A 22,505-nucleotide genomic window follows, 5' to 3' on the forward strand; every position below is an offset into this window, starting at 1 on the left:
TCATCCCCACTCACCTGTTTTCACCCCCTACCCTTTGATGCCCTGACTAATCAAGAACCGATCCACCTCTGCCTTAAATACACCCAATGTCTTGGCCTCCACAGCCGCTCGTGGCAACAAATTCCAGATTTACCACCCTCTGCCTAAAGTAATTTCTCCGCATCTCAGTTCTAAATGGATGTCCTTCAATCCTGAAGTCATGCCCTCTTGTCCTAGAATCCCCTACCATGGGAAATAACTTTGCCATATCTAATCTGTTCAGGCCTTTTAACATTCAGAATGTTTCTATGATATCCCCCCTCATTCTCCTGAACTCCAGGGAATACAGCCTAGGAGCTGCCAGACATCCCTCATACAGTAACCCTTTCATTCCTGTAATCATCCTTGTGAATCTTTATTGAACTCTCTCCAATGTCAGTATATCCTTTCTAAAATAAGGAGCCCAAAACTGCACACAATATCCAAGTGTAGTCTCAGGAGTGCCTTATAGAGCCTCAATATCACATCCCGGCTCCTATATTCTATGCCCCTAGAAATGAATGCCAACATTGCATTCGCTTTCTTCACAACTAACTCAGCAGGACCGAGGAGCAAATTATTGACTTCAGGAGCAGTGAACTAGACATCCATGTACCAGTCCTCACTGGAGGATCAGAGGTGGAGAGGGTCAGCAACTTTAAATTCCTCAGTGTTAGCATTTCAAAGAGCCTGTCCTGGGCCCAGCATGCAGGTGCCATTAAGAAGAAAGCATGGCAGCACCTCTACTTCCTTAGGATTTTGTGAAGATTCAGCATTACATCTAAAACTTTGAGAAACTTCAATAGATGTGGGGTGGAGAGTATACTGGCTGGTTGCATCAGGAAACACAAATACCCTTGAGCGAAAAATCTTGAAGTATTGGATACAGCCCAGTCCATCATGGGTAAAACCCTCCCCACCATCGAGCATATCCATACGGAGCATTGTCACAGGAAAGCAGCATTCATCATCAGGGGCCCCCACCACCCAGGACAGGCTCCCTTCTTGCTGCTTCCATCAGGAGGGAGGTACAGGAGTCTCAGGACTCTCACCACCAGGTTCAAAAACAGTTATTACCCCTCAGCTATCAGGCTCTTGAACCAAAGGGGATAACTTCATTCAACTCCACTTGTCCCATCATTGAAATGTTCCCACAACCTATGCACTCATTTCAAGTACTTATCATTTCATGTCCACAATACTTATTGTTTATTTATTTATTATTATTACTTTTTTTTGTATTTGCATAGTCTATTGTCATTGCACACTTGTTGAACGCCCAAGTTGGTGTGGTCTTTCATTGATTCTATTACAGTTATTATTCTATTCTGGATTTATTCAGTACGCCAGCCAGAAAATGAATCACAGGGTTGTATATGGTGACATATACGTACTTTGATGATAAATTTACTTTGAACTTTAAATACTTTGTAGTTCATAAATTGCTGAAATAGTAAAATAGCTTCATTTTTACTCCCGGCCGTTTCTGACAACTTCAAGCCTGAATGCCTGATACTGCAGACAGCAAAACAGTTGTGAATTACCTTACTGCTTATGTCTCGCCAACTATTGATGACAAAAGTCACTGCTTTTTCAACAGAAGTTCACACAGCTGACACTGTTTAAAATCTGTTCGCTCTAAACACAGTGTAGTGTCTAATGGCCACACAACTGATACAAGTTATAAACTATTCAGCAACTGTCTCCTGTCCCAATCAATTAAGTGACATTGTGTCCCAAATAACTGAACGAAGTCCCAGCTATTTTCTCTGTTAGCTTTGTTCTTTAATTGTTGTCCCAAATAAATGGCTACCCCGATTAACCAATGGCACAATTAATCAGAATCCACTATTCTTCACAGAGAAATACAGTTCTTAATGGCAGTGACTGCTGGTATATTTTAACATGAAAGAAATACCAAATGTAACAGAAAAATATTAATAATGGCAAGACCACATTGGTGGAATAGATAACTGCCTGGACTATTATTATTAATAATCAATAATATTAAAAAGGCATTGAACATTCCACATGATGGAGGCATTCTGTAACATTAAACAAAAAGGTTCAGGTATTCCTCAATGCACAACTGCTAGAAGCTAATAATTACAACTGCGTGTTCACTTCCGATGCATCATCTTCAAGTGAGGCATCTATTCTTCCTGGGTTGTAAAAATTTCTCCTCAAATCTGCAAATAATAAAAAAAGAGCTTGAAAAAAATGAGATAGAAAAATACTCAGATCTCTGCATGCAATGCTATGATAGATACATTGCAGAAGGTCTTGAATTTATTCAAGAACGGCCTCAAGAATATGTGTTAAAAACTCTAGTAACAAGCACCGTCTGGAGGAAATATTTGTAAATGAATTCACCAATCACTGCATTGTATCTACCACAATTCTTCCTGACTAGAAGGTGACAATGAGAGAAAAAAAATCAGAGTGTAAAAAGCACAAGTGGTCAGCAGTGATTTGATGCATTGTTCTCTTTCTCAATCAATTCCTCTTCCCCCCCCCCCGCACTCACTACACCCCCCACCACAAGTACAATCAAAACTACAGACTTCCTTCTCCACTGACAACTTGCACACATCAGTCAATGGGTGAAACTCAAATTCTCAGCCTATTTCCCTGCCACGTGCTGATCCCGCTGATATTCCCCAAGATGATGCTTCTTTGCTCTGTGGATAGATGGCATGATCATAGCCTCCTCTACCTTCCACCTCACTTGTATTTTTCACTCAGGTTTTCAACAAAAATTATTGTACACAGAGCACTTATCTGTTATATATAAAGACCTTGTGTTTTTCTTTTGATTACTATTTTGCCATCAAGGTTACAACCTGTTTGGTTGAACAGTTTCCATGTTGCTTTACTCGATTACGGATGCCATAGATCCTGCTTCCAGAGTTGTTGAATGCAACTCAAAATTACTGATAGTCTATTGGGAATATTTCCCTCACCGCTCACAAGAAAAACGAATACTATTTCTTCAAAGTAATCAAATTATTAATTTTGTTGAAGGTGACCTTTTCCATGTTTAGCTAGAGAGCACCATCAAACAACTTGCTATTATAAAAAGTTCATCTAATTTTTTCCCAGAAACTCAGGGGTAAAATAGCATTAGTCAGTCAATGGCTAATCCCATTATCTTTTAATTTCTCCTGCTCTCCGCCATGCCATACACCTTGCCTGATTAGTTCTTCCCCCTCCCTCCTTTTTTTCTGCCTTTTAAAAATGGTTTTTCTCCAATGTTCTCCAGTTTTGTTAAGAGATCTTCAACCAAGGTATTAACTGTGGTTTGCTTCCACAGGCTTCCACAGCCTGTAAGGTAAATTCCAGCATGTTTTTTGAATTTCCTGCATCTGCAGTATTTTATATATAAATTAGAATATTATTGCATTATTTCAGCAGAGGGGCAGTGTGCTTTTTCCTCATCTTGTAGTACATCTTTTATCTCACCTGGGAGTTTGAGTTTCTTGCAGCAGGTATTACAGTGGTGTTTTACAGTAAAGTTTCTGATTGCCTCTTCTCCAAGGTTAGCTGGGCCAAACTCCATCTCCTGTGATCTAAATGTCATTCAGATTAGTATGGGAGAATGTGACAAGGAAGAAACATTGCACATATGGAGAATAGTCAGAGAAATATTATTATTGTTCAGTATTGTTCCCTATTTTGAGGCATAATTATGAACCTCTAAAACTCAGCTGAACAGCCAATCACAATAAAACTACCACAAGGACTCCAGGATGAAACTAAAGATGCTGATATTATGAGCTGCTATTCCCAGTTTTCACAAGATTAGTAAAAATAACAAAAAACAAGATAAATGCTGTCAAGATACCACTTATAGGGTTAAGGTAAAAGAATTTGAGAACTCATGGAATGATATGGTCAAAACATTGGTATATGATTAAAATTGATGTGGTGATTCATTTTGAGCTATCTGATATTAAAACTGTGCACACATCATTCTTGTAGTTGCCGCTGATGTTTGCAGGATATTAAAAAGAATTTCTGGCTAAATGGCTTCCTTCACTTCGTGGCACATCTTTAGTCATGGAGATGGAGATATGAATAGGTCCCAAAAATCAGCAGCCACATTCATACATCATTGAATCAATGACACATTATGTCCATTGTCCAACATAAGAGAAGAGCTACAAAATGCTTTTCATTTTTGTGGTTCTATCTGTACCATGTGATTTTAAATTGGTTTCAACTCACTTCAATTTCAAAGATCGGCTTTAAAAAATACATTGGCTTCATTTGCAAATCTGCCTCATTCAAAAATAAAATACCATATTGAATTAAACTTATGTAACTCACATTTTCTCCTCAGCTTTAATGACAGACGGATCTGTAAGATTTTCACCAACACCTAGTGAGGAAGGGAAAAAAGGTTTTTTTGTTGAATGTAAAATGCAAATGCTTGCACAAAAGGAACAAAATTTGGATATTTTTAGTAAAGTGATCCCAAATAATAGGCAACTGGGAGACAAAACTTCAGTAGGTCAGGCAACACCTAGAGGGAAATGGACAGTTGATGTTTTTTTGTGGAGACCCTTCAAAATACCCTCATTATATTTGAATAATAATTCTGTGAAAATTAGTGACTGACAGAACATTCACAGGTGAACCACAATTGGTTAGAACTTGGTCATATAATTTATTGCTTCATCATCTCCATAGAAGGGATTTATATCTATCAAATTTCTGAAAAATGGTATACATTGCCAAGTTGGGACCGATTCTTTTTTCGTTATATGTTAATGATTTGGTTGATGGAATTGATGGCTTTGTCGCAAAGTTTGCAGACGATACCAAGGTAGGTGGAGGGACAGGTAGTTTTGAGTAAGTGAAGAGACTACAGAAGGAGAGAAAATACAAATATCTGAAGCACAAAGGGACTTAGGAGTGCTTGTGCAGGATTCCCTAAAGGGTAATCTGCAGGTTCAGTCTAGTGCGGAAGGCAAATGCAATGTTAGCATTCATTTCAAGAGGACTAGAATATGAAAACAAGGATGTAATGTTGAGACTTTATAAAGCACTGATGAGGCCTCATTTGGAGTATTGTGAGCAGCTTTGTGCCCCTGATCTTAGAAAGGATGTGCTGAAACAGGATAGGGTTCAAAGGAGGTTCATAAAAATGATTCTGGGTTTCAAATAAAGAGCGTTTGATGGCTCTGGACCTGTATTCACTGGAACTCAGAAGAATGAGGGGTGACCTCTTTGAATCCTATCAAATGGTGAAAGTGGATGTGGAGAGGATGTTTTCTATGGTGGGAGCATCTAACACCAGAGGACACAGCCTCAGAATAGAGCAGCATCCTTTCCAAATGAAGATGAGGAGAAATTTATTTTGCAAGAGAGTGGCGAATTGATGGAATTGATTGCCACAGGCAGCTGTGGAGGCCAAATCTGTATGTACACTTAAGGCAGAGGTTGATAGATTCGTGATTGGTCAGGGCATGAAGGAATACAGGAGAAGGCAGGAGATTGGTGCTGAGTGGAAAATTGGATCAGCCATGATGAAATGGTGGAGCAGACTCAATGGGCCAAATGGCCTAATTCTGCTCCTATGTCTTTTGGTTTTATTGAATGATGCAAACCATTAAAGACTAACATCTCCACACAAAAAAAGTCACTATTACAATTACCTCCAAGAAGCATGGAAAAAAACAACCAAGAGAAGAATGTTACCAATACTACCAGAGGATCTGGATGAACGAAGTAATCAAGAGGTGGTGGCAGAGTTAAACCAAGTTAATAATACTACTAAACATTTTCCCTCAGCTGAAACGAACTGGCTTTATTGCAGTAATGCATCTTCTCTCAGTGCTGGCATTTTTGTATTATTTCCTTTCAAAGAATGTGAAGTTAAATTTCAGGATATGTTCTCCAAACAATTATAACAAAGACAATAGTCAAAGGTAAAAGGAATTGCTGCCAGGTATATACTGGAAAGCAGGCATTGATGAAAGACACTGATGAAAGACAGCAGGAACATTTAAAAACATGAGCAGAATGTCTGTTTCTCATTCTGTAAACTTTGAAAGGGGCATTCTTTATTTGAATATAGGTTACTTCCTAAAATAGTATGTAGGGGGACTATCATTTCCATCCCTAAATCCCATGGTACATTGGATGCTATTGAACTCTGCTGAGAAGTGATTAATGTCACCATTTAGTGCAGCAAAGACTGAACTCTGGTGACAATGGCTATGGATCAGGATAAAGATCAACATAATCCACAAAATGTGAATTCATTTTAATCTTTACAATGTATTGGGGGGTTCATTTGCAATAGAATTGTGGTTAAAAGCAAGGATTTGCTTAGATCAGATATTAAACATTGGAGGACATATGGAGTATAGATAGATTATTCATAGTCATCATTCTAGCAGCTGTTGATCCAGTTGACCTCACTTTCCTCCTCTGATATTTCTCCATCTTTATCTGGTTGTATGGAACTACCCGCATGTTGTTCCACTCTTGCCAATGCAATTCTCTTCCAGAGAAACTCCAATGGCTTCTTCACCCATGCAACATTTCCAGTAAAATCTATAAAGGACTTTTCTTTAACACCCCCCTTTTCCCTCAGGAATATGCTTTCCCTTGGCAATACTGACCAATACTGTGAGAATATTTTCCTCACAGCTGTATCTCCTAACAATGCCATCATTACAAGTTGCCATTCTGTATGTCCACTATCCAGTCTTGGATAAACTATCTTTGCCTTAATTTATATCAGTCCTCTTTTATTATATCATTATATATCAATTCTCTTTCACTAGCTCCATTCAATCTCTGCCAGATCTATTCTCTTTCCCATTTACAACTCAGCTTCTGGGCACTTGTAACTCCTTAATAGCAAGGAAATTTTGACAAGATCATGATTTTTTAAAAAATATATTCTGATCACTGCATACTTTATAATTGGGCAGTTACAAGTTTGAAACCAGAATTGCTGGAAAAATGCTCCACTTTTTAATGAAGCAATTATTCCTACATGTCCCTTAAGGAAAATAAAACAAGAAAAAATTATTCAGGCTGTTCAGACTATTGACTTAGTGATACAAGTTCCAAACATTGACTCATTATACTTTATACCTATTAAGACTACAGAATAAATTCAGGTAAATGGAATAAGAAGGGTACTTAATGATACATGCAGGGCCTGTTTCTGTCCTGCGTAAGTCTGACATAAAAGAAAAGGATGCAAACATTTTGGGGAAAGTTTCTCACTGGCAGTTCAGTTGTGCTTGGTTACATCACAGTCTGAAAGAGCAATTCAAATGTGCAAGAATATAAGATGTTGTAGAGAGTACTAGACTCTGCCCAATACTTCACAGGAACTTCCCTCCCTATCGTCAGTAGTATCTACATACTACTGATGTAGATATATAGTGTCCGAAGAAGGCAACATCTATCCTCAAAGATCCCCATCAACTGGACCAGGCCATCTTCTCACAGCTACCATAGGGAAGGAAATACAGAAGCCTGAAGCCCAACAACATCAGGTTGAAGAACACCTATTTCCCTTTCAACCATTTGGTTCTTGAAACAAACGGTACAACCCTATTCACTACAATGTAGCATCACTATGACCACCTTACATTAAAGTGTACTTCATTATATTGCTGTTCTAAATGTGTTACCTCTTGCAAAAATTGTAAATCACTTATGTATAATTTATGTTTTGTCTTGAGAATGCTGTTTATCTGATGATATATGCCCATGATGCTGCTGCAAGAAAGTGTTTGATTGCACCGGTACATACATGTACTTATGCATACAACAATAAACTTGACTTTGACTTGGTGCCAAATATTATTGGGGTCAGTTTGCTCTATGATGGCCAAATGGCTCGCTGTTCCTCACTTAATCCATTCCCTCATATGAAAAGCAATATGGAATTAGGAAGAAGAGCATATTAAAAATATAAATACACAAGTCATTATGACTTTCTGCCCAAGGTCCACACACTAACCTTGCAAATCTAGCACAAGGAGTTCCCCTCTTGTGTATTCATATGTCCAGTGGGAAAAGGCAAGCATAGTCTCTTCCATGAGATTTGTCGGGACGATCTCATCTCCATTGTTGTTGTTGTACTTCCTGAACTGACCGTTCATGTATTTCTCCATCGTCAGCCACTGATCAGCAGAATGGCAGTATACTAGAAAAACGTCCAGAAACCTTTATCAAAGAACATAGTATTTCTATTAATGTATGGTCAGCAGTCACATCTCAAAGGATCTTTTAAAGCTGTTGAAGTGAACTTGGAACATAAGTAATATTAACTTGAAAGAAAGGACACACAATATAGCATAAAGATTAGAGCTGGCAAAAAATTTTGGAAATATTTTAAAAGTTAGCAAAGAATGATTGAAAAAAACCATAAAGAGGAAGAAAACAGATTATGAGGGTAAACCAAAAAGAAACATGAAAACATCATATATTCCATCTGGGTATCCTCCAACCTGATGACATGAATAATGATTTCTCCTTCAGGTAAACAAATATAACCCTCCCTTTCCTCACTCTGACCTTTTACTTCTTCTCATCTGACTATCACTTCCACCTGGGTCCCCTCCTCCTTCCCTTTCTCCTATGGTCCACGCGCCTCTCCTATCGGATCCTTTCTGCTCCAGCCCTTGACTTTTCTCAACCCCACTGGCTTCATCTATCACCTTCCAGCTACCCTCTTCCCCTTCCCCCCACCTTTTTACTCTGGCATCTTCCTCCTTCCTTCTCAGTCCTGAAGAAGGGTCTTGGCCCGAAACATCCCGAAACATCAACTGTTTATTCATTTCCTTTGATGCTGCCTGACCTGTTGAGTTCGTCTAGCATTTTGTGTGTTGCTCAACCAACAAAAAGTCTTAGGCACATATATATATATATATATAGTTAGGATGCCTAAGACTTTTGCAGAGTACTATGGTAATTTTATGTATTGCACTGTACTGCTGCCTCAAAAAAAATTCATGACACGTGAGCGGTGATAAAATTGATTCTAATATGGTTCCCTATTGTGGGCTGCGAGTGGGAAGGTTATGAAAAGCAGAAGGGACATGGGGAGGGAAGTGGAAAGCACCAGGGAGACATTCTGTAGTGATCAATAAAATAGTTCTTAGGAATCAAATTACCTACTCTGGTGTCTCAGGGCTGTGTGTTTGTACCTGTGCAAACCTCCACCCCTTTGGACTCCTTCACTGCTACCTGTACCAAACCCCTCCCGCCTTAGAAAATGAAATTAGAGAAGTAATAATGACAGCTGAAGAGGCAGCGAGTTTTAACAAATGTTTTATTTCTAACTGAAATAAATATTTAAGGCATCTTAATAATAGGTTGGGAAAGAAACAAGAGGGATGGAGGATAAATCTATCATTTTTACTGGAGGAAAAGGAAAGCAAAGGAAAGAAAACCTGAGGGACTTAATCCTTAAATTTTATAGACTCACTCCACAACAATGGGCTTACTTTCAAGGACTCTTCATCTCGTGTTCTTGATACTTATTGCTTATTTATTATCATTATTTCTTTCTTTTTGTATTTGCACACTCTTTTGCACACTGGTTGAATGTCCAAGTTGGTGTGGTCTTTCACTACTTTAATGATTGTTATTATTCTATTAGGGATTTATTGAGTATGCCCACAAGAAAATGAATCTCAGGGTTGTATTTCCTGACATATATGTACTTTGAACTTTTGGACTTTAAAATAAATACACAGTAAATGAATTGGTTCTATGCTTCCAATTTTTTTCCTGAAGTCCTAGAGGAAACTGCAAGTACAACATCACATTCAAGAAAAGGAAGGAAATCACAGGCCTGTTAGTCTGACATCTGCCTTTGAGGAATTGATGGAATTCGCTGCTAAAGAAATGGTAGTGGGACATTTAAAAAAATAAAATAATTCAACAGAGACAAGGGAAAGCTATTGCTATTGCCAAAGCTGGAGTTCTTTGAGAATATACTTAGCAAAATATATTCATGGAAACTTGTAAACAGAATATACTTAGAATTGCAAAAGGCATTTGATGAGGTCCCACAAAGGCTACAGCATAAAACAAGAACTCCTGGAGTTGCAAGTATAATGGAGAGATGATTGGTTAAATAACAAAAATAAAGCATTAGGATTCAGATAGGCAAGATGGTGTAGTCGTATAGAGAGTGGGCTGCCTCACAAGTATTTATAATCAACATTTGTGAATTGGTTGAATAAATAGAGTACACCATGGCCAAGTTTGCTAATGATACAAAGTGAGGTGGGAATGCAAGTCGTGAAGAGGCCAGAAAGATTCTACAGAAGTAATGTACGTTGTAGATGGGCAAGGATTTGAGTGGAAAAGACTTGGCCGATGAAACGTAATGTGGACAAATGTGAAGTTATCCTATTCAGCAGTCCAATGGAAGATTAGATCATTGTTTAAATAGATTAAAAATAAAGAATGTCAGCAATACTGAGAAATCTGCATTTCCTCATGGAAACAATTTAAAGTAGCTAGGAAGACAAATGGAACATTGGCCTTTATTAAAAAGGGTGGCTGACTACAGAATTAAAAATGTCTTGCTACAACTGTGCTGGACATTGGTGAGACTACTCCTATGGTTTTGGTATCCTTTTTTAATGAGGGTTATGCTTGTATTGGAAGTAGATCAGGGAAAGTCCACTGATTTGATTTCTGGGATAAAGGGGATTTACATAAGGAAAGATCAAGTAGATAGGCCATTTTAGTCAACATATTGTGCTCTACTTTTATATGTCTTTCATAATTTATGGAAAATTCGTTATTCTGAAATGGGCAGCATCATTATCTTGTAAAACCAAAACATTCTTCAACTTAAGTAGCAGCTTGTCAGCTTTGAAGTTCTCATTTAATGCTAAACTTGAAACTGAATTCATCTATTTGAATTCTGAATATGCAGCAGCAGTTGCTCTATATGAATGTGGTTAAACACCAATTCATTTTTCCTATTTAGCGAGACAAACATCTTGTGATTGCAATGTTATACATGGATTATAGATTAGAGGCAACAAAAGATCTTCACACCAGAATTATTTTATGACATTGTTTATGGAGCCTCAATCACCTTCAATTATCTCCATTTCTGATAAGATATGAGAAAGTCATATTTGCCCTTTGAAGCAGGGAGTGGGAGGTTGCAGGCTAGTCTTTGCACCACCTGTATTAATACCCTAGGAACAAAGATGCAAAAGATAGGGCTGAGTTTTCAAGCATGCTAGATGGTAGAACAGAGGTGGAAGCATTTTAAACGAATAGCATCCTAAAACTCCAGTCCCATCAACACCATGGTCACAGTAATATTCTTTCTAGGGGCTGGTGTGCAATGGGAGCAGATAGAGACCAGATAAAGAGTCTACTTCATATAGTGAAACATTTATTCTGAATTTTTTTTCTGGTCTCCGAACTCATAGATCCCTTTAAAACTAAACAAGTAGTTTCGAAGTCACAGTGTCGGAAATGAAGTTGTCAACTTGTACAAAGTCAACTGACATAAAGAGCAATAAAATAAATGATTAAATAAATAAAGCAATAGATAAAATAAAACAATCTGTGTTCCATATTTTGGCAATAGGAAAGGCTCCACTAACGTTCTTCCAAAATCATTGTAGAATCATTTACATCTGAATGATGGCATGTTAAACTATATAGCACCAGAATGGAAGTCTATATTGCTATGCTTTGGCTTCTGGAGTGGGACTCCCGATGTTGAGTCTGTAGAACTGCAGTTGGCATCTACATTTTTTTTTAAAGCATTAAGAATATATTGTCATTATTGAGTTAGTGAAGAAAAAAGAGTAGAGTGCATAAAAGTAAAGAGCAAAAATCACATAGGTCACTAGATTCTAAAAGGACGACGAGTAGTACAAGGGCCTTTATCTAAATGCCCGTAGTATTAGAAACAAGGTCAGTGAACTTGTGGCACAGATCAGTACCAAGGCATATGATTTAGTGGCCATTACAGAAACCTGGTTGCAAGGTGGAGATGACTGGGAATTAAATATCCAAGGGTATCAGGAATTATGGAAAGATAGGCAGGAAGGCAGAGGAGGTGGGGTGGCACTCTTAATTAAGGATGAAATCAGGACAATTGTGAGAGACAATATAAGATCTACAGAGCAGAATATTGACTCCATCTGGGTAGAGATTAAGAATAGTAATGGGGGGAAAAAACACTGGTGGGTGTTGTCTATAGGCCACCTAATAAAAATATTGCAGTGGCAGAGGCGATTAACCAAGAAATAACTGAGGCTTGTAAGAACGGAACGGCAGTTGTCATGGGGGATTTTAACTTCCATGCAGATAGGGCAAATCAGGTTGGTCAAGGGAGTCTTGAGGAGAACTTCATAGAAAGCATCTGTGATGGCTTTCTTGAGCAACATGTTAGTGAACCTACAAGGGAAAATGCTATCTTAGATCTAGTCCTGTGCAATGTGACAGGTAAGATTAACAATTTTGTAGTCAGGGATCCTCTTGGAAAGAGTGATCATAGTATGACTGAATTTCGTATACAGATGGAGGATGAAATAGTTAGATCTAAAACAAGTGTATTATGCTTGAACAAGGGACACTGCAACGGGATGAGGGAGGAGTTGGCCAATGCCAACTGGGAGCTCAGGCTATTTTGTAGGAGAGTTGACGAACAGTGGAATACTTTCAAAAAGATTTTTCACAGTGCTCAACAAAAGTATATTCCAGTCAAAAGTAAGGACAGTAATGTCGGGAGAGCCAGCCTTGGATAACTAAGGACATAAAAGATTGTATCAAATTAAAAGCTCATGTGTACAAAGTCACAAAGAGTAGTGGGAGACTGGAGGACTAGGAAATCTTTAAAAAGCAACAAAGAACAACTAAACAAGAAATAAGGAAAGGGAAGATAGAGTATGAAAGTAAATTAGCACAAAATATAAAAACAGATAGCAAAAGTTTTTATAAATATATAAAGCGGAAGAGGGTGGCTAAAGTCAAGTAGGTTCCTTGGAAGGCGAGAAGGGGAAATTGATATTGGGTGATAAGAAAATGGCTGAGGCATGGTCTGAGGCATTATTTTGTGTTGGTCTTCACGGTGGAGGACATGTCTAATATGCCAAAGAATGATGTTATGGACAAAATGGTAGGTGAGGACCTCGATAAAATCACTGTCACTAAAGAGATAGTGATGAGCAAACTAGAGGACCTGAAGGTAGATAGGTCCCCTGGTCTTGATGGGATGCATCCCAGGGTGCTGAGGGAATTGGCAGAGGTTATAGTAGACGAGTTGGTAATCATTTACCATAAGATCTATCAACTATTCCCTCCTACATAGCTCTCCATTGTTCTTTCATCCATGTGCCTATCCAAGAGTCCCTAATGTATCTGCCACTACCAGCATCCCCAGCAACACGTTTCACACACCAACCACTCAAAAAAAAACACTGTCTCGGACATCCCCCCCATATTTCCCCCACCCCAACACCTTGAAGTTATTTCCAGCATCTGCAGATATTCTCTGGTTTGACCTTAAAGCTATGCCCCTTGTATTAGCCATTCCCATCCCGGGAAAATGTCTCTGACTGTCCGCTTGATCTATGCTCCTCATCATATAGGCCTCTATCAAGTTACATCTCATCATCATTCTCTCTAAAGAGGGAAGTCCTAGCTCACTTAACCTATCCTCATAAGATATGCTCTCTAATCCAGGTGGCATCTTGGTAAATCTCTAAAGATTTCCAAAAATCTTTTTAAAGTGACCAGAACGGAACACAACACTCCAAGTGTGATCTAACCAAAGTTTTATAGAGCTGCAGCATTACCTCATTGCTTTTGAACACACCATCCACCTTCTTAAGCACCCTATCAACTTGCACAGCAACTTTGAAGGATGTATGAATAGTTACCTATGGTATCTGCTCAATACATTGATGCAGCTCCAGCAGACTGATAACCTATGTGTCACAAAGAGAATTCTAAGATCAGTTGTCTTTTTAAGTTCACCTGTTACATCTAATATCGTACCTTGGAGTGTATGGGATAGCTTGAGGCTTTATTTGATTGAATCTATGAATGAGTTTTTGTGCGGCTCTTTGCTGTTGAATTTCCTGAAAGAAACCAATCACACAAATAAACATTTCTAATATAAATGTACTAAAATAAACCTTTTTAAGGACAATTATTATTGGACTTTATTTGATTAATCTAATAATGGAATGTTTGAGAACAATGTTAAGAAAGATCTCAGAGAAACAAGAAACAACAGCTCTGGAATCTGGAGCAACAAACTATCTGCTGGAAGAACCCAGCAGCTTAAGCAACATCTATGTGAGAAAAGAGCTGTCGACATTTTGGGTTGAGACCCTGCATTAGAAAAATACTTCTATCTATAACCAAGTAGTAAATACAATACTTTGTTAGCATTCATATTATCTGTTCTTTAATGGCACTATTTGCTTCCATGATTGATTGATCTACAGTATTTCCCAGCGTAAAATGCAAGTAATTGTTTTGTTTAAAAATGATCAATTAGCTCAAAAAATTGTAATTACATACAAATAATTTTTACCGATGAGAATAGTGGAATTAGTACAACTGGATGTTTAATTGTTGGCTCAGACTTGGTGACCTGCTGCTGTGTAGCTTTGAGATGACTTTATGACATGAAAAGAGTGGTTGCAATCTGAAAGTATCTAAAAGAGTTCACACGGCTTAAAAGACAAGGTTGTGCAGCAGGTTTAACTGCATCGATTTTTGTGTGGATTCAACAAGACAGTTAGCCTCCACTTGTGCTGAAGCCATCTTGCACTTTAATGCCAGGATTAACTTGGGGTACATTCCCATAAGCCTTATGGGACTCAGCTGGAATCCAATGTAATCTAGAATTGTAGTCAGAGCTTATTAGAAGACTGGAAGATCTTTGATTCCCAAATTTTAAAACATAGAGCCCATGATATTGTGCCAATCTTGATATCAGTTTATACTAAATGTCCTTCTCTGTATCATACATATCTCACCATTCTCTTCAGAATCATGTGTCTATCTAAAAGCCTCTTGAACTCCACCAGACTACCTCATTCCACTATGACACCTAGCAACATATTTCAGGTACCTATCACTCTCTGTGGAAAAAAATAATGCCTCTCGCATCCCTTTAACCTTTATATCCTCTGGTGTTTAACATTTCCACCCTGTGGAAAAGATTATGACTGTCTAGCCCATCCTTGCCTCTCATAAGGTCTCCCCTCAGTCTCTGACGATCTAGGTCAGGGTTCCCAACCTGTGGTCCATGGTCCCCTCAGTTAATGATTGGGGTCCATGGCATAAGAAAGGTTAGGAACCCCTGCTCTAGGGAGAATAACACCAGTTTGTCCAACCACTCCTTATAGCTCATTCTCTCTAATCATTCTCATAAACTTCTTCTGCACCATCTCACATTCTTCCTATGATGGGGTGACCAGAACTACACACAAGACTCCAATTGTTGTCTGTAATAAGTCTTATATATTTATAGTATGATTTCCTTACTCTCACACTCAACACCCCTACGAATGAGGGCAAACTTACTTTCATTATCCTTATCCACCTTATCCACTTTCATTAAAGTATGGACCTGGACCCCAAGAACACTATATCTCAGTGCTTTTAGGGGTCTACCATTAACCATATACCTTTTCCTGTCATTTGATCTTCTAAAATGCAACGCATCACACATACCCAGATTAAGCCCCAGCCGCTATGTCTCTGCCCATATCTGTAGCTTTTCTATATTCTGCTGTATTCTTTGGTACTTCTTTACATGGTCAACAGCTCCATCAGTCTTGGTTCATCTGCAAACTTCTTAATTTGCATTTTCATCTAAATTATTGGTATGTATCACAAACAGCAGAGTCTCAGCAGTGATCCATGCAAAACATCACTGGTCATGGACCTCCAACCAGAATAACAGCCTTGCACCTCTACATTCTGTCTTCTATATGCAAGCCAGCTCTGAATCCAAACTTGCAATTCACTCTGGATCCCGTGTATCTTTATCTTCTGAATCAACTATCATGAGAGACCTTATCAAATGCCTTACTAAAGTCCATGAAGATAGCATGCTATGCTTTGGTAACTCCAAAAACATAAAACTAATAAAAAGGAAAACATGGGGCAATTTGAAGAGCATGTACACTTCACTTCATACTTTAAGCGAGGCGCATATATATATGATGGCGTAATGATATATGCTATCAACGTATTTCTTACATATAACCCATAATGCATTATGTAAACAAAGAATGCTTAATCAAATAATATATGCACAAGTCAGACTTCTCAACTTTTTTTCCAGTCCTGATGAAGGGTCATAGCCAGAAACGTCGACTGTTTTCTCTTTTCCATAGATGCTGCCTGGCCTGCCGAGTTCCTCCAGCATTTTGTGTGCATGTACTGACATGCCTTCATCAAGATCCTTTGTCACCAGCTCAAGAAACTAAATTAAATTACGTAGTAAGGCATGTCCTGCCCCACAAAAACCCATGCTGACTGCCCCTAAGCATGCCAAGCCTTTCCAAATGTGCAAAAATCTTATCCCTCAGTATCCTCTCTAATGGCTTCCCTACCACTGACTTGAGGCTCACTGGCTGGGTTATCCCTATTTCCTTTCTTGAACAAAGGCACAACATCTTTAATTTTCAGTCCTCTGGGACCTTGCTAATGAGGACACAAAGATCTCTGTTAAAGTCCCAGTAATTTTCTCATTGCTTCTTGAAAATAGTCTGGGATATATGCCATTGGGCCCTGGGGATTTATCCACCTTAGTGCTTTTTAGAAGATGCAGCACTACCTTCTCCTTCATCTCAGAATATCCCAGCACATTAACATGTCCCACTCTGCTATACTCCAAATCCTTCCCTTCAGTAAATACCAACAAAAGGTATTCACTTAGTACCTGTCACTTGCTCGAACTCCAATAACAAATTCCCTCCTTTATCCATAAGTGTACCTACCCTCTCCTTACTAATTGTTTTTCTCTTAGAAGTATAAAATGGCTGCTCACCAAAGATATTTCATTGCCCCTTTTGGCCTTCCAAATCTGTTGCTTGAGCACTTCTGGGATATCTTTATATGCTAAAAGGGGCCAGTCTGATTTTAGCTTCCTACATTATCTGTGCTCTTTGTTTTACTTCCTGAGTAAATTTAGGATCTCGTGGGTCATTCAAGATTCTTGTCCTTTACCATCCTTGCCCTTACCCCTTACCAGATCATACTACTCCTGAACTCTTTAAACAATTCCCGCATGTCAAACATGTACTTGTCTGACAACAACTACTCCCAATCAACATCACTTAACTTCTGCCTTATCCTGTCACAATTTGGCCTCCACCCAATTTAATACCTTCCCACAAGATCTGATTTTATCCTTACTCACAACATGGCAAGATATTTGGTAGTGTGGAAGAGCAGAGAGTTCTGGGGGTACATGTCCACAGATCCCTGAAAGTTGCCTCACAGGTAGATAGGGTAGTTAAGAAAGCTTATGGAGTGTTAGCTTTCATAAGTCAAGGGATAGAGTTTAAGAGACGTGATGTAATGATGCAGCTCTATAAAACTCTAGTTAGGCCACACTTGGAGAACTGTGTCCAGTTCTGGTCGCCTCACTATAAGAAGGATGTGGAAGCATTGGAAAGGGTACAGAGGAGATTTACCAGGATGCTGCCTGGTTTAGAGAGTATGGATTATGATCAGAGATTAAGGGAGCTAGGGCTTTACTCTTTGGGGAGAAGGAGGATGAGAGGAGACATGATAGAGGTGTACAAGGTATTAAGAGGAATAGACAAGAGTGAACAGCCAGCGCCTCTTCCCCAGGGCACCACTGCTCAGTTCAAGAGGACATGGCTTTAAGGTAAGGGGAGGCAAGTTCAAGGGGGATATTAGAGGAAGGTTTTTCACTCAGAGAGTGGTTGGTGTGTGGAATGCACTGTCTGAGTCAGTGGTGGAGGCAGATACACTAGTGAAATTTAAGAGACTACTAGACAGGTATATGGAGGAATTTAAGGTGGGAGGTTATATGGGAGGCAGGGTTTGAGGGTCGGCACAACATTGTGGGCTGAAGGGCCTGTAATGTGCTGTACTATTCTACGTTCTATGTTCTATATAATTAGATGTGGTCCCAAAACGTTCATCCACTATTAGGTCTGACACCTGGCCTGGCTCATTTCTCAAAACCAGGCCAGTATATTTTCCCCTCTAGCTGGACTCTCCACATACTGTTTCAAGAACCCCTCTTAGAAGCACTGACAAACACCTGCCCCATCTAAACCTCTTTTATCAAGGAAGTTCCACTTGATACTAGGGAAGGTAAAGTATCCTACTACGACAACCCTGTTGTCTCTACGCCTCTCCATATCTACACATCTATTCCTCCATCTCTCAGTGGCTATAGGGGGCCCTTCAGTATAATTGCTTATTTTAGAGCTCCACCCAAATTTCCTCTGTACATGAGCCTACCAGCCGGTCCAGTCCTGTTGTGATGTTCACCTTTATCAGCAAGGTAACCCCTCCATCTCCTTTACCCCATTTCTCCATCACATCTAAACTTACAAAACCTTGGAATATTGAGCTGCCAGTCTTAGCCCTCATGCAACTTACTCTCTAATGGCAACAACATCATAACCCCAAGCTGTGAGCCAGGTTCTACGTTTACCATCCTTACACAGAATGCACCGAGCACCAAAGTGAATACATTTCCGCTCACTGGTCCCACATTTATTAGCCTGCCCTTCCTTTCAGTCTGACTCGTCATACCGTCTTTATTGTCCTCAAATGTACCTCAAGCTGCCCTGCTACTGTGGCTCCCATCCCTCTGCGACTTTAGTTTAAACCCTCCTGAGTAACATCAGCAAACCTCCTGGCGAGGATATTCGGTGTCATGTTTGTACAGGTCCCAGCTGCCCTGGAAAACAGCCCAATGATCCATAAATCTGAAGCCCTTCCTTCTGCACCAGCCCCTTAGCCACATATTAACCTGCACTGTGTATCTACTCCTCACCTCAGGGTACTCATCCTGAGATTATACCCCTGGAACTCCTGCTTTTTAAACTTTCTACCTAGATATCTAGAATCCTTTTTCAGGACCTCATCTCTGTCCCCACCTATGTCACTGGTACCTAAATGGACAACCACTGGCTGCTCAATCTCCCTTCTCAGAATGCCCTGTAGCAGCTGAGAGACATCCTCGTCCCTGGCCAGGTAACACATCAACCTGGAGTCTTGACTGTGGCCACAGAAATGACTGACTGCGTTCTTCCCATCGCTAATCACTCTACCTGACTTCATCCTTCCCTCCTTTGCCTCTGAGCCAGGCACAATACCTCTAACCTGGCCACCGCCACTGGCCATTGACAGATCAATCCCCTTCCCACAGTATCCAAAGGATATAATTGTTACTGAGGGGAACAGCTATAAGGAAACCCTATACTGTCTGCCTTCTCCCCTTACTTCTCATGGTGGTCACCCATCTATCTCTAGTCTGCACATGAGGTGTGACCACCTCTCTTAAACTCTCATGCATGATATCCTCAACTTCCTGGATGAACAGAAGTGAACAGAACATCCACCTGCACCTTCATTTTCTTGACCCAGTGTGTCAGGACCCGCAGCTAGGTGCATGTCCCCAGATGCAGCAATCAGGGAGACTAACTTACCTCATCTTGCAGGAGGAGCATTCCACTGCCATGACTGCCATTTTGTCTACACTACTACGTCAAAGATCATGGACCAACAGGAAGACAGAAACCTCACCTGTGCTGATGAGCGACTGACCTGGGGCTCCTTGCTGAAACTACTTGAGCCAATGCTTCAGCTCTTCAACTCTTACACCAGCCTTCATTCTATTTTGAATAGAATTGAAAAATGTGACAACTATCCAGCTCTGAATCACTTACCCTCAGACAGAGGTGCAAGACTGTGCCTTCGTGGAAGACTTTCTGCCAGGTTTTGACTACCTCAGGCTGGAAAGATTTGACGATGTACGTCTGCCCAGTTCTCAGCACGTCCTCTTCGGACCAAGTGCAACACACCTTCAAGGCCCTGCGAAGACCCCCATCCATTTCCTCCCGTGAGAGGACGTGAATCATGGCGGCCAACCCACGCTGGGACCAAGAGGACATGCTCTTGTCCAGGTTCACGGATGAACTCTCCTCGAGTTGGTAGATGGTTACCTCCTCACCAGCTGCACAGTCATACAAGATGGCAACAGTTTCTTGAGTATGTTATTGACTGAAAAGCCAGGCATTTGCATTAATCTCTCTGATCTGACATTTTCTAAAAAAAAACAAATACTATTTTCAAAATAAATGTAAACTATGAATCAGCTCAACTAATCTGTGCACCAACAGATTTTGGGAGCTGCTTGTTGACAGATAAAAAATGAACCCAATGCACCAGTCCTTGCTGCTGGTTGCAGAAAAACTTGAATCGGAGTCCCATTTGTAGTCAACGGAAAACCTCTTTCAGAGTTACTCCAACATTCCACAATGGAATTCAGAACACAAAAGGAGAATAACAAGAAATATTCAACTTTATTTCAAAGACTTTTTTAAAAATATCAGATTAGGTCAGACTGAACAGGCTAGATTACACCAGAAATGTAGAATAAGATCCAGAATGAGGGGATTGCGGCTCAACACACATTTAAATCCAATTGAATATTTTAAAATTTAGATCAGCTCATATAGACAGTTGTTTGTATCATTGTGCTTTTACTAGCTCTCTTATGTCGTCTTCTCATCTTACCCCACAGATGTGTAAATGTTGTCCTTTTCAAATTTATATCCTATCTCCATTTCAAAGTTTTGAGGATGAAAATGATTCATGATGGAAGGTTGTTCCTGCAATCCTCTCATCATCAAGAACCCTGCAGAAGAACATCTCTCTGGACTCAAAGATAGGACAGCATTCTGTTGCATTTTGATGACAAGTGTAAGGAAGCAGAAGCTTCCACCTAAGGACACCCATTCCACCACCACCACTACATATCACCAAATATTATTTAATATACATCCAATCTATCAATTCATATAGCAGTTACTTGTATTTTGCGTTTTGCTGAATTGTTTTTATGTTTATATTTATTAATTTTCTAAATATCATATTCTTTATGCTTATTGTGTGCTTTCTACGCTGCATCAGATCTGAAGTAATAATCATTTCATTCTCCATTACAATTGCGTACTGAAGAATGATAAAAACAATCTTGAAAAAACTTGAAACAACTATGGTGCTCATCTTCTTGTTCTTCCCATTTCCAGCCTACCTCCTACCTTACTGGCAACTTTAGAGGCAAATAGTGAGAAAATTGCATAAATTACCAAAGAGATCGACAGGAGTAAATGGTATTGTCTGTGCAAGTCTCATTAAGTTATTTCTTTCAACAGCTGCAAGAGAAAAAAAGTCAACAGGTTTTAGTAGTTTCAGTAATCTTCATAAATAACTTATTTTCAACTCTTCAAACGCATTTACTTTCCTCTGTGGGTGGCATGTTCTTTTTTAAAAATGTGACAGGACAGGTTTTTAAAGATATCACTTCATTTCCTTCCCTATTGGGAAACACTTTTCAGTTAATCCCCTTGGTGAGCTCAAAGAATCAGTCATCAAGGTGAATAAAATCAGTGTTTCTTTTGCTGCTTTGATGCATCAAACTGAACGTCCACACTCTCCCATATTACATATTTCCACAGACTCATAAAACCCTTTTATTATCAGACAGCACCTCTATGCTGAAAACTGTCTAGGATTATAGACTATACCTAGCTACACTTGGTAGCATTGTTCACAGGTAGTCTGGATGTGCTGTGATGTTTGGCTGACAAAAATAAAGCCATGTTTGACCTGAGCTCTCAACTCATGTAGCTGCTGGGTGGGTGGGAAATGCAAGAAAATAATCTTGCAGTAAAATTTATCAAGATCTTTTGTCTCTGACTTTAAGCAACTTTCCCAGTCCTACTTTCCTTAGGTCTGTTGCTATGTCTGGGTCACTCACAGCTTTTTCTTCTCAGGAACTTTGGAAATTCAGCTTTTGAAATTATCTCAGCAAAAGCAGAACTAGATGGGTTATAAGACTTTTAAAAATTGCTGCATTGGCACAGCTGATTCAGCAGTACCAACACTTCCTAGGAAATAGTGTTTATGGCAATTTGTCAGTTTGCTCAGTCCAATTTACAGTTCCAAGAAAAAAAGTATTAACCAGCAAACCAAGCTTTGTGAAAAAGCTGAACCTTGAAACAAGATCTCTAATGAAGGCATTAAAAATGTCTGAATAAATATCTATGTCTTTGTAAAATGCTTTTAAGTATTTGGTTTCATTGATATTCAGATAGGGAAATGGAAATTTTAATTAATGAGGGAAAAATATTTCAGGATATATATTTGAGTAATTCATTAGAAACCAATGAACAGATTACATGATCACTTATGGGTCTATGAAAGAAATAAGTATCATTCATGTA

At 39.3% G+C, this 22,505-nt stretch overlaps 1 protein-coding gene across 3 annotated transcripts in view; it reads right to left on the bottom strand.

The window, feature by feature from the left end:
• Window positions 1–1,779: 1,779 nt before the first annotated feature.
• Window positions 1,780–22,505, bottom strand: part of LOC140740615 (transient receptor potential cation channel subfamily M member 6-like) — a 133,412-nt gene continuing 112,686 nt past the window's right edge. For 2 of the 3 annotated variants that reach the window (XM_073069940.1, XM_073069932.1), the window contains exons 33-39: window positions 21,369–21,434; window positions 19,944–20,230; window positions 14,041–14,123; window positions 8,012–8,217; window positions 4,348–4,399; window positions 3,481–3,587; window positions 1,780–2,207 (exon numbers count right to left, since the gene is read on the bottom strand). In XM_073069940.1, the coding sequence (XP_072926041.1) occupies window positions 2,125–2,207; window positions 3,481–3,587; window positions 4,348–4,399; window positions 8,012–8,217; window positions 14,041–14,123; window positions 19,944–20,230; window positions 21,369–21,434 (884 nt within the window). In that variant the 3' untranslated portion in view covers window positions 1,780–2,124. Of the gene's footprint in view, window positions 2,208–3,480; window positions 3,588–4,347; window positions 4,400–8,011; window positions 8,218–14,040; window positions 14,124–19,943; window positions 20,915–21,368; window positions 21,435–22,505 lie in introns of those variants that run through there. The other variant, XM_073069948.1, reaches the window with a different exon arrangement.

Source organism: Hemitrygon akajei, chromosome 2 (assembly GCF_048418815.1).
Source record: "Hemitrygon akajei chromosome 2, sHemAka1.3, whole genome shotgun sequence".
Taxonomy (NCBI): domain Eukaryota; kingdom Metazoa; phylum Chordata; class Chondrichthyes; order Myliobatiformes; family Dasyatidae; genus Hemitrygon; species Hemitrygon akajei.